Consider the following 16,793-nt stretch of genomic DNA (forward strand, 5'->3'; position numbering starts at 1 on the left):
GAAAAAAAGTAATTTGTATGCCAAAAAGTAAGTTTTTCTACTTTATTTCAATTTCTAATAGCATTATCTGCTTTTCAGTTAAACTCATCAAACTTAAATTGTGTTATTTGTATGTCTATGGGGATATATTCTGTGTAGGTCTTTAGTGCTAATGTTTTAGCCGTTGGCTGTAATGTTAGCTAGTTCATGGCTATAGGAGTCTGGGTCAGTTGTAACAATAATGCAGATGTTACAACTTACCACACTATTACTTTAACTTATATTAAACAAGTTGGGGCAACGACATCAGCAGAGAGAGGTTCACTGGTCACCTTTGTATATGCGGTTAATGCCATTGGCAACACAATTCCTCCACTGTTTGTGTTCCCACACATACATTATGCAGACCTCTGTGTCAGAGATGGACCAATAAGAAGTACTGGTAGTGGAAATAAATCAGGATGGGTGCAAGAAACAGATTTCCTCATCTTTCTGAAGCACTTTGCAAACCACACCAAGGTAAGCCATGATAAAAAGTAATGGAATTGCGATGCTGGTGAACAACTACATTTTTTCAGCTTCATTGTTATGTTCAAAATTGGTGCAAGAGTTGTAGGTTATAATGCCCACTGGACCAATGAGGCCAAACGCAAGGAAGACCAACCAAAATTAATGAAATATTCAGTTGCAGAAAATTCCATAATTTGTCTTTTTTGGGGGGGTTGGAATATGTTCAAAAGTTAGATTTCTGTATTCTGTCACACACACACACACACACACACACACACACACACACACACACACACAGCTACATAAATGGCTCTAAGTGCATTCATGTGTTGAATAAACAAAGATTACATGTTAATGTTTTGTTAGTACCCTTATTTCATTGTGTTACATTTCACCCCAGGATATGTTACAACTAACCCAGACTATGGGGTTAATTGTAACATTTCACTCTTTGTGTTTGAGGCCATACCATGCAATGGGTAATTGTGCTGCAGAGAAAATAGCTGCACTATTTAATAGCCGAGACATGTAAATACTTTGCATTACATTTTGAATCCACTACCTTAAAAGAGCTCCAATTTACAGATAGAAATGTCAAAAATGTTACAACTATCCCCGGTCTCCCCTAATTCCAAAATAGTTAATGCAGTTTTTTTCTAAAACCCCTTGAATTACAGCTGAAAGTCTGCACGCATACATATTTATGATCAGTCAATTTCCAATGCGCTGTGGTCATGTACAAAGGCAAAACTGCAAAAAACTGTCTTGTCTTGTGGTCTAAATGTGTGAGATAAATGAAGACTGTATAAAATATGCTTGGCACAATATATTGTATATCGATGACCTTTATTTAACTGGCCGCAGGTTGTATCTTAAACAAACATTACAAGTAATTGTTTTAATGTTTTTGGAAGGCAATCTTAAGTGTATGTGACCTAAACTGAAAATTCACCCTCACAACTTACATATAACAATGCCACAAAAAAGAAAAAAAAAAAAACAATCACAGAGAGATGCCAAATGATTTTTTTTATTGTACAAAAGTGGTTAAAATACAAGGCATAGATGAGGAAATGCTGGGTCTGTTTTGACAAGTAGAGGCAAGAGCACAATGACTGATCACTGGTTAATCATTTAAACTTAAACACAACTATAAAAAAAAAAAAAGGGAAAATAATACGTACTATGTATATGTGTCACTGACACTAAAGTGCAGTGTTCTGTTGCATAACATTTTTGGTACAAATATCTACTTGCTAGTGTGGGTGATCTACCTACATTTGACATTTACTGGGTGCTTTGTTAAAAAAAAAAAAAAAGCCTGCACACTGATCCAGATGAATCATCAAATTACAAGCAATGACCACTGTTAATGAGTATTGCCTGTTCCTTTGACTGAATTAACTCCCACATGTAAAAGCAGCATCAAAAGCAGATGTGAAGGACAGTATGTCTGTTTCAGTCTGTGATCGTATTAAAAGGAAAATGATGCCATAGGGGGGGAAAAACCCCAACAACTATAAAATAAGATTAGTCACCATGGTCAGTGGAAATGTACTGTTAGCAAACATCAAACAGTGGTAAATCTTTCATTATGAACACACACAGTTCCTTCCAAAATATAAACATAGGACTTAAAGCCTGCTTTGTATCATCAAAATTCATCCAAAATTGTAGTACAGCAAAAAGTGGTTATCACCTCAATGTGCTCCACAGCAGTTCGAGCAGCAACTTCTCTTCTGGAAAACTGAATAAATACCTTTTCTGGCCCGAGTCAGGCCAGGAGATCAATATCTCTTTAAGAGCTGCTTTTGGCTGGGAGGACATTATTCTCAAAGTGTCCCTGGTTGGTGATGTTCCCTGCTGGGTAGTATCTGGCCACCACAAAGGAAGAACCATCTGATGCAATGGCTTTACCGACACCCAGCTGTTTAGTGCTCTTCCACACCATTGCTGTGAAATGGCCTAGGCGACATATAAAAGGAGAAATGATGAATAGAAAGAAATTAGAAAGGCAAAATCTGGACCACGTAAGAGAGAGAGAAACGTGCTTTTACTGTAGTGAACAGTTGAGGCTAAGTTCACACGCTCTTCAGTTTATCCAAATATTTGCAGACACAGGAATTTTAATTCCTCTCTCATTCATCGCTTCAAAATCTCTCCTCTTGCCTCGACCGCTTTAGTCCTTTCTTAAGGGAACTTTGCATGACTCAGTGTGAATCACTGCGATGGCCTACTAGTGATCTGCTTCATGTGTGATTAAGTTACACCAGCTCATGTACACTGGTGTCTGAGGCTATGGGAAACCATCTGGAGGAATTAAGGCACAGTGGATGTGACATGCAGGGTTAGAAGTGATGCATAGGATTGTAATTTCCCCTCAGTTTCTCCTTGGCTGGTCACAGTCAAGCAGTTGCACGTTGTCTGAGGTGTGACATCAGCACAAGAATAACAACAACCTTCTCCATGCCTGAATAAATGTGACACTGAGAGGGAGAAACTGACATCGAGTAAACAAAAAAACGACAAAGAAACAGAGAAAACAACAAACTGGAAAAAAAGAAGATGAAAAAAGACAGTTAGAGATAGATGTGCATGAATCTCACCGGTGCCAGAGGAGAAACCGGGACGGTTGAAGTTGTACTGTTTCACTTCATCATACCAGCGGTCTGCCACATCCTTACCTGCACATGCAAACAACTGGCTTGAACTTAAAGGAAAATCAAATTAGCCTTGTGTTACACAGTAAGCAGAAAGCACTCTACAAATCCTCCTTAAGCTCCTGCTTACAGTGCTGCACTTTTTGTCACGCTGTGCCTCACTGTGTGTGTATCTTGTGAAATACACCGGTCTGTGCTGACATATTTCTGCACTGAGTCATAGTATCTGAAGTGGAAGGGAAATGGATCCCAGCTGTTCACTTGCAGGGTTTGGCAGACACCACAGAGGATCTAATTTAGGCTTCACAGGCTAAAATAATGCATCTGTGGAAGAAGGTGTCTTATTAGATTTTCCTGCCACATTCTCACAGAAACCTACATGTACAGGACATCTGAATTACTGTAAAGTTTAGACAAATTCAAATGCAGAAAATAACCTGTCTGGTCATACGAGGCCCAAGCCAGGTTTTCGCCACAGCTCCCTCTACTGGACTCCACGCTGTGTTTTAGGATCCGTGTGCTGGCCAGACTTTCAGCATAACTGTAAAGAGAGACAAAGAAAATTGTACAGTGTACTGCTTGAGTTAATTCCCATTTATACTTTGGGTGATGCATGTGTGGATGCACACTTTAAAAAGTCCAAGTCTTCATCAGTAAATTGAAGAGCTAGGAAAAAAGGAAAGAAATTTCGCTTGTCATGTCAGAGACTTCTTCAGTTCTAAAAACAAACAGTGAACAGTCTCCAGATATTTTGGAGATGGCCGTTGTCAGGCAAGGTGTGAGTGGGGGTTGAAGCACCTGGTAAGGGATCTCAAGACTGGACTATCAGTCTCTTCCTAGCTGAAGGAGCCTGTTGGATGAAAGGTCTTAGACGAGATGTTTTCTTCTTAAACAAGTCTAGTTTCTTTCTTTTTGAAAAGCTCAAAGGACTACCTGGATGATTGGGAACTTATACAGACATATTTCATCGAGAATAATTTCAAGAGCTTTCACATTTTTAAAGCTTGCTGCAATATCCTGCTCTCCACTTCTACAAGAAACAGAACAACAACCTTAAACCTGTGGGGCAGAAACAGAAACCATTTCCTCTGTAAACAATCTGGGTTAGCCCAACCCTTGGATCATTTCAAGGGGTCAAAATAAATTTTCATAGACTAATTTGATGTTGTAAAGTCATAAAGTTAACTCACTACAAACATATAGGAGTAACTGCTGTCCTATGAACTTTGTAGTGATATAATTCAGGAGTAGTGTCCAGATTATTCTAATTTATAATCAATTCCAAGGTAGTTTCTACAGTTTTCACATGTTAGCATAGCTGTTCATATAGGTGTGCAGTGGCCTGATTGACCCACACAATGTGCTGTGGATCCAGAATACATGTTAAATTCTTCCTTGTCGAGGTCATTTGGGGTTTTTGGATGAAAAGAAAAACATATGTTGTGGAAGCAGTGAGATCTGTTATCCATTTTGGCTGAACTGTGCTTTAAACTTAGTTTATTTATGTTTTTCATACACAAATCATGTCCAAGACACACAGCGTGTAAGAGCTGTGTGCCCAGTCAGTTTACACAAAGAGTGAGACAGACCCCATTCGTCGAGTTCCAGTGAACTGAGTTTTCCATGCAAGCATCAGATTATCTCAAAATTCCAATACTGATATTGGAATACTGATAGATATTACAGTTAAGTTCATACATGGCTTTTAAAATAATACTGTCATTTTAATTGTGCTTCAAATGTTCCTGTGAGGGATCACACAACTGAAGAGGTTTTTAGCGCCATGTTATTGGTGCTTTGCACCATCACACATGTTCAAGAAAATGGAGAAAGACTTTTATGACAGCTGCCTCGGTCCTTCCTGACAGCGGTGGACAAGCTGACATACTCGAGAGATTTAACTCTCTTGTGGAGCTTCTCTAAGAGTCTAGTGGAAATGAAGCTTTATTCAAACTTCATTTGAATAAAATGCTAATGCAGCTGCAATTAGTGACAACAAATTGTCAACAAAACCTGTAATCACAATGAAAACAAACCAAACACCCAAGATATATTTTTTATAATTTGTGGTTATTGCATCTGACAGGCTACGCTGGAACTGTCACTGTTATCTGGAGCAGTTTGACAGTGACTAGTATGTGCAGTCCTTGCTAATTAGGTTTCTAATTTGATCTGTTTGTGCATTAACCCACCGGGCAGCCTCTTTGCTCAACTTGCTGCTCAACTTTAGCGGAGGAGCCTGGTGCTTCATCCTGTAGTCGTTGTGGCACCGCAGCACCTCCTCAGCAAACTGCTTTGAGGCTGGGAGACAAACAGGACAGACAGGAAGACTAAGTCAGCCTCTGACAAAACAGACGTAATGATGCAACATGAAGACTCGGGGAAGGTTGTAGAATACAAACTCAAGCTGAAACCTACAGCCTGAGTGACCTCAGATAGCGAGTACCAACTTGGTGACAGGTGATGAAGTAGAAAACATCATCTGGATCAGCCCCCTCCCCCATACCACCACCACCACCACTGGTGCCTATCACTCATGGGGCTTTTCATGAGTCTCACAGTCTCTTGAGCACTCACACAATAGGCACATTGAAACAGCCCCGCAGAAACAACAAGGCTGAGAGAAAGCATGCAGCACCACTATTAATCTTACCTTACAATTTAGTGCCATCAAAGAGGACAGTAAATTAATAACGGAAAAGGACATCGGACAGAAATTAGATTTAGACTTCTGTATGTGGTCTGTTCTAATTTTAAAAGAGCATTGCCCACAAATGCAGACAGTAAACAAACATGGCTCTTGTACAGCTACATGGGGACAAAGTTCAGCCAACAATAAACATCAAAAGCTTCAGGGTGTAATATCTGCTTACCTGATTTTCCCATGTTGCTGACACAGGAAGCCTTCAAGTAAGATCAGGAACAAGCTTAGAGCAAACTAGAAGCAGCCTCTCCTCTGTGCTGTTTTCAGACTCAACTCTCTCACTGTTACTTTCTCTTTCTTAAGTGCAGTGTAATGCTGGCACTCTGACAGTGCTTCTAATGCATTTATTTCTTGGTTTTTCCTGTCTCATTCTACCGTGAACTCACATAAATATAAATGCAGTCTTCCCCTTTAGCTCTATCGGGATGTAACAATTATTGCTCAACTATTCCTCTTTTTCATTTGTCCCTCCTTTGGCCACACACCATACTATCTGCATGCCCTACTTCTTCCTTTCTGGCCTAGAGAAGCACACACCCAAGCAGGGGAGCCCCTGCAGTCACTGGTGACATCATCTCTGTGAGACACATGCCCATATATGGCTCTGAACTCCTAATATTCAGGAAAACATTGCCCCTGGTAGCCCTGTACTTCTTTTCTCACAATCTACATGTTCATGATGAAGAATTAAGCTAAATAGTGTGCACTAAGGACAATAAATGTCTTTCACTTTCACTACTGGGAACTCGTTTAATACCCCGAGGATCAATATGTTCCATTGTTATTCCCAGTGCACCCAAATGAAAATGAGCGATTCCTTAATTCCCTCCCTGGATTGAAATTAGTAACTGACAAATTTCCCCTTGAAACAAAGTGATTCAATATTCATCATGCTACAGAAAAGCTGCAGAGCTTTTGCTATGTTACCCACCACACTTTATCCATGTCTTCTACCAAAGATATTTGTCATTTCAAAATAAATAATAAAAGCAGGGCTGGCTTGCAGCAAAACCTCACATAGAATTACCTCATATTTTATCACACATCTGTCTGACTCTGCTTTGGAAATCGTGTCTGGAGTATTTTCTTCATGTTACAGCTTGTGTAAAGAATACTTTAGAAAACAAAACACTCTTACAGCTTTCTTACTGCCATCAATAGGATTTCATTGTGTCAGCACCAAAGTGCTCTGAGGACACTACTTAATGTTTAAAAGCAGATGATGCAGAGTCTTTACTGGCTAATTTCCCAGTTGTTCAGCCACAGTTTGCTGGGCTTGAATAAATCAAGGCCAATGAGGACACGCAGCACGGAATATGAATGCACGTAGGATCAAGATATTTAAACGTCTTGCAAATATGCAGATATTTTAAAGACTGATGGATGCACGCCATAAAATCTTGACAGTCTATTTATAATGACATAAATACAAAACTAATCATGTCTTCAGCTGTATTTTGCATTTGGCAGTAATGCTGACATGCTCAACAACTGAACAGAATAAACAGTTGTATATTTCGTGAGCCTACTGCTGTGCTAGTGTTATCGTGTAGTTTAGAGGACCGCTGTAAAACCTCTCAGACTTAAAAGGATTTATATTTGACTACGTAGGGCAGCGGTTTACACACTTGCCTAACAAGTGAAAGATCCCTGTTTTGATCCCAGACGGATACACAAATCCCTTTGGGGTTGTGTCAGGAAGGACATCTGGTGTAAAAATCTGCTAAATCAAATATGTTGAACTACCTGCAGAGGCGACCCCTTGTGAATAAGGGGGTAGATGAAAGTAGCTCTGTACTGAGGCTATGCTCTCTGCAACGGTTTGTAATTTTTGCTGTTCTGGCAACTGATGCAGCAGTTCATGCCGTGAATACAATACATGGTAATCCCAAAGACAACTTCGTAAATGAGTCAGCTGAATGTTAATTTGCAGTATAGGCTTCAGGTGTTGGTCTCTAATGAGATGCAATGAAAACGAAATGATTCAGCATTTAAAAATGTGAAATTTGGAAAAGTGGGGAAAATGGGTCCTTGTTTTGTCAGACGACGTATGTGCTGTTCTCTGGGCCAAAAATTCAAGAACAAATCCAGAAATGGTGGTTAAATAAGTGTGAGACATAGCTAAAGTTAGTTATATATCCTACTGAGGCAATCATCCACTCATCTTTAATAAATGAAAATAAGACTTTACTGACAAACTCTGTGATGCTTTGAATTGTAATTATTTCATTTGCCACAAGGTGGGTCTGTTAGCAAAGGTACTCAGTGTGGCCATTAGTCACACTAAGTGCAACTAATGGCATCCTGGTTTCATAATACGAGTGGACATGATGGGATTCATGTGAAAAGTCAAGCCACTTGATTTCTCATTAGCTGGATAGTGCTATCTTAACAAATAGATTTCCTCCCTGCTACCATCTGCAGAGTGATGGGACTGGACAGCTGGAAGAAGACATTTACGTAGTGCTCTCGACACGCCGGAACTTTACAGCAATATATCTTAATTCGTACTAATTGAGATAGTTGTTGAGTGTGTAATATCAAAGAGTATACGCAGTGCGAAAGTGTGTGTTTGTATGCATGTGGTAACAGGGATAGCACAATTTATAAGGAGAGCCCCTTTTAGAGGGACAGTACAGACATTGATCCATGCAGATATTAGATCATTTATCTCTGCACACTGTCCTTATCTGCTGTAGATATTGCTTGGCTCTCCTCCCTGTCAGCTGTGACATCATTCCTTAACTTCTCTCCCCATCCCTATCTCTTTCTCCAGGTCTCGTATCCCGGACCACCACACCGTCAACCTGTAATTTTCTTTTTTTTTTCCACTTGAAACCTCCGAGGAATCTTCCCGCAGGTCTTGTCCTAAAGAGAAGAAAAAAACAAATTCTTTCTTGAACAGAACAGGTTTTCCACTCCTGTCATGACTGCAGTGGATGTGGATTTATGAGAACAGAAATATGAAATAACTCATACTGGGGCTGTAAGTGCACTTAGTTTCATATAATTCCTCTTTAGCGGTCCCAGGAGGAAGGTGAGGACTTTTTAATAACTCCTTCCATTCACCTCCATCCTTATTAAGGGGTCTAGTTGAGTGAAAATGGAGACATCTACTGAGGGGGTGTTGAGAGGATTGATCTCGGCTGAGAAAAAAAAAAAAAAAAGAAAGTGAGGGGGCTGCACTTTTTTTTTCCAGGCAGTTGTTGGATTCTCTCTCTCCAGAGCTCCGCTCCAGAATTTGACACATGAAGAAGTCTTTTATGGTGTCATTAGTGCAACTGTTCCATGGAGGACAAATGATTCTGTGGGTTAAGAGGAGTTAATCACCTGCCAGTCAAACCTCATCAAGCCGCCTCTACGGATGAGGCGCTATACAAATCTCATCATATTTATGGAGCCTCAATTAAGCCGATACAGGCAAGGAGACACATGCATAAAGAAGAGAGTGACAGGGGTAGGAGAGGGAAGGCTTGGAGTGGGAAAGAAAGAAAACGAGATAGTGGGAGACAGTAAGAGCTGGACGACGCTTGTCTGACACTAAGCAGCAGAAATGTAATGTCTTAAAAGGCCATCACAGTCAATAAAGTTCCTAATGTGCTTAAAGCAATTACTGTGTCCGGAGAGGAACAGAGTGCATGCAGGATATTAACCCCAGTAACCCACTCTATCTGGACCATAATTAAATTATCCTCACATCCTCATTCTCATACAGACACACATGCACGCACTCAAACCACACACTTCAGCAAGCGTGCATTCATTTATGCATGTTCACAGGAAGTTTGTGGAGAACTGTGTCAGCTGATACCTTGAACTGTGAAAAGAGGAGAAAGTAACAGGCTGATTATGATGTGGATCTATGGGAGCAGCACTAACAAGTATTATTTGACCTTGACATTGATTGATGTGTCATGTTTTGATTAAAACAAGGAGACTGCCAGTCTCTCAGAAAACTGCAGGCTCTCACGCATCAATTGTCAGTCGACGGGTCGGTGATGTCTCCGACAGCATATAATAATCTTCAGTAATTACTTATTTCAAGGGCCCTTTAGTTCCATTTAAAAGTGATGTGTGTAATAATTGACAGGTTCCAGCAAAGGTATTTATAATTTAGTATTAAGTCTAAGGGGGTCATGACTAATTGATATCAAGGAAGAAAGTGAATTCAATCAACTTTTTCCCACTCGTCCATCTGTTTGTACATAATTTCAATTTCCTTCTAGCTCTTAGTGTTTAAAGAGGCTTTCTAACTCTTTTTAGCATTTGGATCTGCTGCCCGTTCCTTCTGCTCTGCTTCTTTTCACCCGGCATTATGCATATTCAAGTTTAAATAGTTATGCCCAAGTAACATAGCTAATATGCTTCTTGGGCTGATTTAATGCCATTTAATAGTTGTCATACAAAATAATATTTGCAGAGCCAGGGAGAATTCTTGACACTACAGACCCTAATTATTGCCTCTGAAAATAACAACCCAGCCTTAAGCATTCTGCATGGGCTCCCGAAGGCGAGCCCATGTTATTTGTAAATATGTGTACAAATGGTTGGTTTTTTGTACTGTTTTCATCAATAAATGTCAGCAACAAAGGACATACAAAGGACATGTGTTGATTTCTCCCTAAGATGGCAAACTGAAACACTCCACTCCCCCACCCCCTCAATCACTCACCCCCACTCCCCTCCCTCCAGAATTCCTAGGTAACAACCTAATATACATATGAATGACTCCAGCATTTGACTGACTGCTCTCCGGCTTTTAAAGGTAGAAACGCAAAATGATGACTCCGCGGGGGTCTAAGGTAGAAAACCAAAATGACTGCTCTCCGGGGGTCTAAGTGCTAGCTAGATGCTGAGAAAAGCGCCTTCGGGAGCCCATGCAGAATGCTTAAGGCTGGGTTGTTATTTTCAGAGGCAATAATTAGGGTCTGTAGTGTCAAGAATTCTCCCTGGCTCTGCAAATATTATTTTGTATGACAACTATTAAATGGCATTAAATCAGCCCAAGAAGCGAGCCAACTCCCTTGCAAGCTCCACCAGGAAGTCCACCCGTCTTTCCTTCGTCCCGGTGCATGCTTGATACAGCACATGTGCATTCAGTGCTGCCATGTCAATCATGTTATAAAACACGGCGACTGGCCAGCGCCGTGTTCCTTTGCGGACAGTGTACTCCCGAACCATCTGGTCCATCACATCCACGCCACACTTTGTTTTGTTGTAAAGGGTGACAGTGTTTGGCTTCACATCGCTTTCACTTGCGCAAAAACTTCTTGGACGGAAAACCACCATCCTCGGCACAGTCAACAAGATTCGCAGGGAAATTCCTCAATCCACTAGACAGACAGATCGCAATGAATTCACCACTCAGGTATGTTGCAGGTCTTTTGTGGTTCTATGTTTATGTGTTTCATTGTGTGTAAAAGGGCTATGGAAATAACAATTTATCTTATTTCTTAGGTGTTTTCAACCTCTGCTGCCACGCTGACGGCATATGCGGCCAAACGGAAGAAGACAGTCTATATTCTTAGCAGCATGCACAGCGTGGTTCAGACTGATAACACTACCAAAAGGAAGCCAAACACTGTCACCCTTTACAACAAAACAAAGTGTGGCGTGGATGTGATGGACCAGATGGTTCGGGAGTACACTGTCCGCAAAGGAACACGGCGCTGGCCAGTCGCCGTGTTTTATAACATGATTGACATGGCAGCACTGAATGCACATGTGCTGTATCAAGCATGCACCGGGACGAAGGAAAGACGGGTGGACTTCCTGGTGGAGCTTGCAAGGGAGTTGGCTCGCTCTCATGTAGCTGCGAAGAAGGCAAGAAAAGATCAGTTGCTTCGGACACAACCCTCCACACCGAGCCCTGGAAAAAGGGCCACGTGTCAGGTCAAACACAGATGCAAAAAAAATCAGGCCACTGTGCGATATGTTCACTGCTACAGGTACACATGTGGTAAATGCAGACGACAGATACCGTGGCAGTGCCAGGATTGTGAGTGATTGCTGAAAATGTTGAAATGTACTCACTCACTTTTTATCATTATTTGTAAATATGTGTACAAATGGTTGGTTTTTTGTACTGTTTTCATCAATAAATGTCAGCAACAAAGGACATACAAAGGACATGTGTTGATTTCTCCCTAAGATGGCAAACTGAAACACTCCACTCCCCCACCCCCTCAATCACTCACCCCCACTCCCCTGGAAATCCCAGCTAGGACAGCTTTTGTGGCTGGGCTTGGCGGCTTGCTAATTTTGTATTTCTAGATGGTGCCTCTTTGGTTTATTTTGGGCTGTGCTTGTATCATTAAGTACTTTTTCATGACCTTGCTTTGGGAATGCTAAGGTGTTTCTTCAGGTTAGCGTTAAATAAAGTTCCCTTAAACGCCACAATTAGGTTTGCACGTATTTGCACAGCGACACAATTGTTGTAGTTTTGCCTCAGTACAGCACTGCAGTGCATGATTTCATCTTTAATACAAGGGGTAAACAAAAGCATCACCTCAGCTGTTTAGGAGTTAAAATCATTTTCATACATATCCCCTCATTTTCAGAATCTCAAAGTTAATTAGACAATTGACTGACAAGCAGTTTCGCAGAAAGATGAGTCTTTTTCTCTATTTTATGACAAATTAAGCAGATAAAAAAAATGCATATTAAACTTTCATTTGGTAGCTGGTCACTGGAACTCTTAATATGAAGGCCTGGACCGTGGTGTAACCTGCCTTTGCGCTATGGTAGCTGTGACAGGCTCTAGACGCCCCATCCCTGATAAGAATAAGTCAAAGAGAACGGATACATGTATGAACCAATCAGAGAACTAGCAAAAAACTTGAAGTGGCCAAATTGAAAATCCGGTACATTTTAAAAAAGAATGAATGCACTTACCAGGTCAGCAACACCAAAAAAAAACCCCTTAAGGTCCACAGAATATGACTAAAGTGGATGATCGTGAAATTCTTTCCTTGGTGAAGAAGAAGAAAATCTTCTAGCCCAGGGGTGGGCAATCTCAGTCCACGAGGGCTGGTGTCTCTGCAGGTTTTAGATGTGTCCTCGAACCAACACAGCTGATTTAAATGGCTAAATTAGCTCCTCAACATGTCCTGAAGTTCTCCAGAGGCCTGGTAATGAACTAATCATGTGATTCAGGTGTGTTGACCCAAGGTGAGATCTAAAACCTGCAGGGACACCGGCCCTTGTGGACTGAGATTGCCCACCCCTGTTCTAGCCTCTAAATGTCTAGCCAACTCAAGAACACTCTGGGGGAGGTAGGTGTATCATTGTCAAAATCTGGGGGAGGTAAGTGTATTATTGTCAAAGTCTAGAGCTTGTCAAGTGATTTCTTGCTGAATGGAATACAGAACGTTTACAACAGGGGTGTCAAAAACGAGGCCCCGGGGCCCGACAAAGACTCCAATCTAGTCCACTGGACAGTGTTGGAAAATTTGTTGACCTTGAGCTATATTTGGATCATTTTAACAGCTTTTCCTGCTGACAAAGTCCTCCCCTATTAGCAATTACGCTACACTAAAATAAACAAGCAATAGACAAACAGTGAAATTAAAATTCTTTCATCGTTTCTCTAAAAATATCATTTGTTTTTACAATGAGCCCACAATTTAAAATAATAATAAAAATTAATGATAATACCTGTGAATTAAAATTAACAGCCTGCATTATATTTAAAGGACAGTCTTTTTTGTAATTTTTCACATTTATGTTTTATTTCTTGCATTTTAAGCCCCAGGAGTCACACTGACAGCATTTTTTTTAATCACACTGAAAGAAAATTGAGATTTGCTGTTGAAATTGTGTGCTTTGTTTTTCTTCTTCTTATATTAAATATCACAGACATCAAATGTGTAATTACACTTCTTCACACTTGTAGAAAGCAAAGTTTCACTGGAATGACTCACTTACCATCAAAGAGGGCTGTGTGTGCCCCCTGATGTGAAACGAGTTTGACATCTTTGGTTTACAACAAGATGCAAACCCCTGGTTACATTTAAGAACAAGAAGGAAAGATTGTCAGTGTTACGCATGGGCATGTATGGATGCCAGTGGAACCAGGTCACTAGCTTTTATTGATAATGTGAGTGGAGATGGAAGTAGCAGGATCTGAAGCGTACAGGGCTATGCTCTCTGCTCAGATTCAGCCAAATGCTGAAAAACTGACAAGTGGATAATGACCCAAAGCATACTACAAAAGCAACCAAAGAGTTTGTCAAACCAAAGAATTGGCATATTTTTAATGAAAAAGTCAGTCACCTTGTGTCAACCCAACAGAGAATGATTTTCAGTTATGAAGGACAAAACAAAAGCATGAGACACCCACAAACAAATAACACCTTAAGCCGGCTGCAGTAAAAGCCTACCAAATCATTTCAGCAAAGGGGACATGGGATTTAGTGATGTCCACTGGCTCATGGCTATGCAGGCATCGAGGGAAAATGATTTTCATCATTTATCTTCATATTTAAAATTTGGTCCTGTTTATTTTTTGTACCATGTCATCAGAGGGGCTCCGTATGTATGTAATTCCCAAACAGTTAATCCCAAAATGTTGTTAAAACCGCTTGAATTAAGCTGAAAATTTGCACTTCAATCACATGTTGATCATTGTGATGGACAGAGGACGAAAACTACTAGGACAATTTTTGGATTGTCCGAATACTTACAGACTTAATTGCATGCTTGTGAATATAGAGATAGATGGATCTGAGGGACATTTATTATGCTGAATGGGTCTCCAAAGCTCTAGTGAGAGGGAAAAAAGGTGTTAGTCCATCAGCAGACTGTCAACCACACCCACCCCCCCCCCCCCCCCCCCCACACCCCCCCACACACACACACACACATAGAAAAACATAGAAAGAAAGAGAGAGAGGGAGAGAGACATGAATAATATTCAGCCATCAACTCTTGAACGATAGGAAGGATATTTTTTGCCAGTGGTCATCTGCAGTCTGTTGCATCCACCAGTAGGCATGCATATCCAAGAACTGCTTATGCATATGGATATGCAGGCCTTTTCATATGAGCAACAATTTGTCACCCTGCTGTGTTTAAGCTGACACAATGAACAGAGTGTGAGTATTATGAACTGAGTTCGTGCATGGAATTTAATCAAACCAACTGCTGCAAACCCAGCAGGAATTACATCTTAAACCACATTACAGCAAGTAAGCACTCTTCAAATATTCATACATACGTCCTTGGGGTATTTGACTATCACATGTTAATGAATATTTCATGATAAAAATAGTAACTCCTGAGCGGACTAGATTTTCAAACATGCTTTAGAGCAGATTTAAGGAACTTTCTCAGTGTGTTAGCAGATAGGAAATTATGATATTAATCAGTACATGCAGAACTGTATCTGTGCTTCAATCTGCTGCTCCTCCAGTGCTGTGAACTGATTGCCTCCTCACTGCACTGAAGAGTTGAATGTGAATGAGCATTGTTGCATTACTACACATAGAATAAGATATTTGGCACCATTGTGCCCCTCTCAAATACAAATATAAGCATAGTCTTCCTGACTGTCACACATGGCTGTAAGTCATGATTGGAATTAATGCATCCAGCCCATTGCAGTCTAATTTCATTAACTTTTACGAAGGTCATGTTCGATAGAGATGCAGTGCGTACAAGCAACAGCCTCCATGTCTGGAAAATTAAAACAGCCTCAAAGTGGCAAAAACCGCACTAACATGAGTGGCCACTTGAAGCTGGCTCCAAATGAGAATTTGATTAGACTCCCATATTAAAATGTGCAACTTTACAGCAGAAATAAACATGGTTATAATGTGGTAGAGATGATGTGTCCAAGTTTCCCAGCTTTTATAAGATGTTTAAATTATATTACTTAAAGGCTGTATAATTAAGAGTCTGACAGCCTGGACTGACACTTGTAACACATGTGGCCAGTAGCTGTATGCTGGTCTTCACCTCTGCTAATTCCACTCACTAAACCTGAACAATTATCTGACAAATAGTATGGCTTGCTTTGTGATTAGAAAAGAGTACATCAGAGTGACTGTTAGGTTTATATTGTGGATTGTCATTTATGCTTAGAAATATATAACCATATATTCTTAGAGGTGTATAATCGATTGTGTAGTGATAGGATGTGTGATCCTTAGTGGTCTGCAAAGACTGTATGCATTCCAGAGTGCTCTGGAATCACATCTATGTCCGTTTAGGTATAAGTGCCTTTTGTTTAGCAGGTGACTCGTTCATGGGGTCACCCCCCCCCCCCCACATACACACACACGCATACTTACACATACACACAGATGGTACTCTTTGTTCACATGTACACCTATGTAAGATGTCATATCTTAATGAGACTATGCATATTCATGTAACCTCAATAAACAACAGTGCTACGGGGGGGCTGACTGAGAGTGACTGGGGTTCGAGCATCAGGAACAGCACTCGTCACAGTTCTGTCCCTCGTGCACGTGATTACCAAAGAACTTTGGTGACTTGCGTCTTGCTTTTGCCATTGTAGTAGAATTGTCTCGTTCCAGCGGTGGGTCTGTGCCAGACAAACCCATCAGTGACCGCTCAGGTTGAGCGAGTTGGAGACTAAATAAAAGAGGCAAGGTTGAGATGGTGGATTTACTACGAATCGGATGTTGAAGATGGCGCTGCCAAAGCTGGAGGAAAAGAGGAAGGCCACAGAAAAGATTCATGGATGTAAGGAGGACATGCAGACAGTTGGCGTGACAGCAAAGGATGCAAGAGATGGAGTGAGATGGAGATACCTGAGGCTGTGCCCTGAAAGGAGCAGCTGAAAGAAGAAGAAGAAGCCTGTAACAGGAGCTTTTGCACGCACTGTCCAGCTTTCACTAGTGTAATTCTAATTTATTTGCATACCTCTTCTCAGGTATCTGTATCTGTGGGATTTACCAATAAATAGTCAACTT

The 16,793-nt window shown here is 40.8% G+C and overlaps 1 protein-coding gene and 1 long non-coding RNA gene across 2 annotated transcripts; both read right to left on the reverse strand.

Moving 5' to 3' along the window:
* Positions 1-1,499: 1,499 nt before the first annotated feature.
* Positions 1,500-6,378, reverse strand: glipr2l (GLI pathogenesis-related 2, like). Its single transcript, XM_085292238.1, has 5 exons — positions 6,023-6,378; positions 5,342-5,450; positions 3,587-3,690; positions 3,096-3,173; positions 1,500-2,454 (listed from the first exon to the last, which is right to left on the reverse strand). The coding sequence occupies exons 1-5, from the start codon at positions 6,033-6,035 to the stop codon at positions 2,288-2,290; spliced, it is 471 nt and encodes a 156-aa protein (XP_085148364.1). The 5' UTR covers positions 6,036-6,378; the 3' UTR covers positions 1,500-2,287.
* A 1,087-nt stretch (positions 6,379-7,465) lies between these two features.
* On the reverse strand, positions 7,466-12,881 carry LOC146564438 (uncharacterized). Its single transcript, XR_014894293.1, has 3 exons — positions 12,748-12,881; positions 8,833-8,999; positions 7,466-8,721 (listed from the first exon to the last, which is right to left on the reverse strand). It is a non-coding gene; the product is annotated as an uncharacterized LOC146564438 (long non-coding RNA).
* Between the last annotated feature and the right edge of the window lie 3,912 nt (positions 12,882-16,793).

Source organism: Mchenga conophoros, linkage group LG11, assembly GCF_057382185.1.
Source record: "Mchenga conophoros isolate Kocher_MC1m ecotype Shallow Benthic linkage group LG11, M_conophoros_male_GT1.1, whole genome shotgun sequence".
Classification (NCBI taxonomy): Eukaryota; Metazoa; Chordata; class Actinopteri; order Cichliformes; family Cichlidae; genus Mchenga; species Mchenga conophoros.

Bases quoted from the DNA above. Each gene is read 5' to 3' on its own strand.
- glipr2l (XM_085292238.1), bottom strand. The intron at 3,691-5,341 runs GTGGGTTAATGC...CTCTCTTTACAG, and splicing joins TTGAGCAAAGAGGCTGCCCG to TTATGCTGAAAGTCTGGCCA. The intron at 2,455-3,095 runs GTGAGATTCATG...TATGTCGCCTAG, and splicing joins CGGTTTCTCCTCTGGCACCG to GCCATTTCACAGCAATGGTG.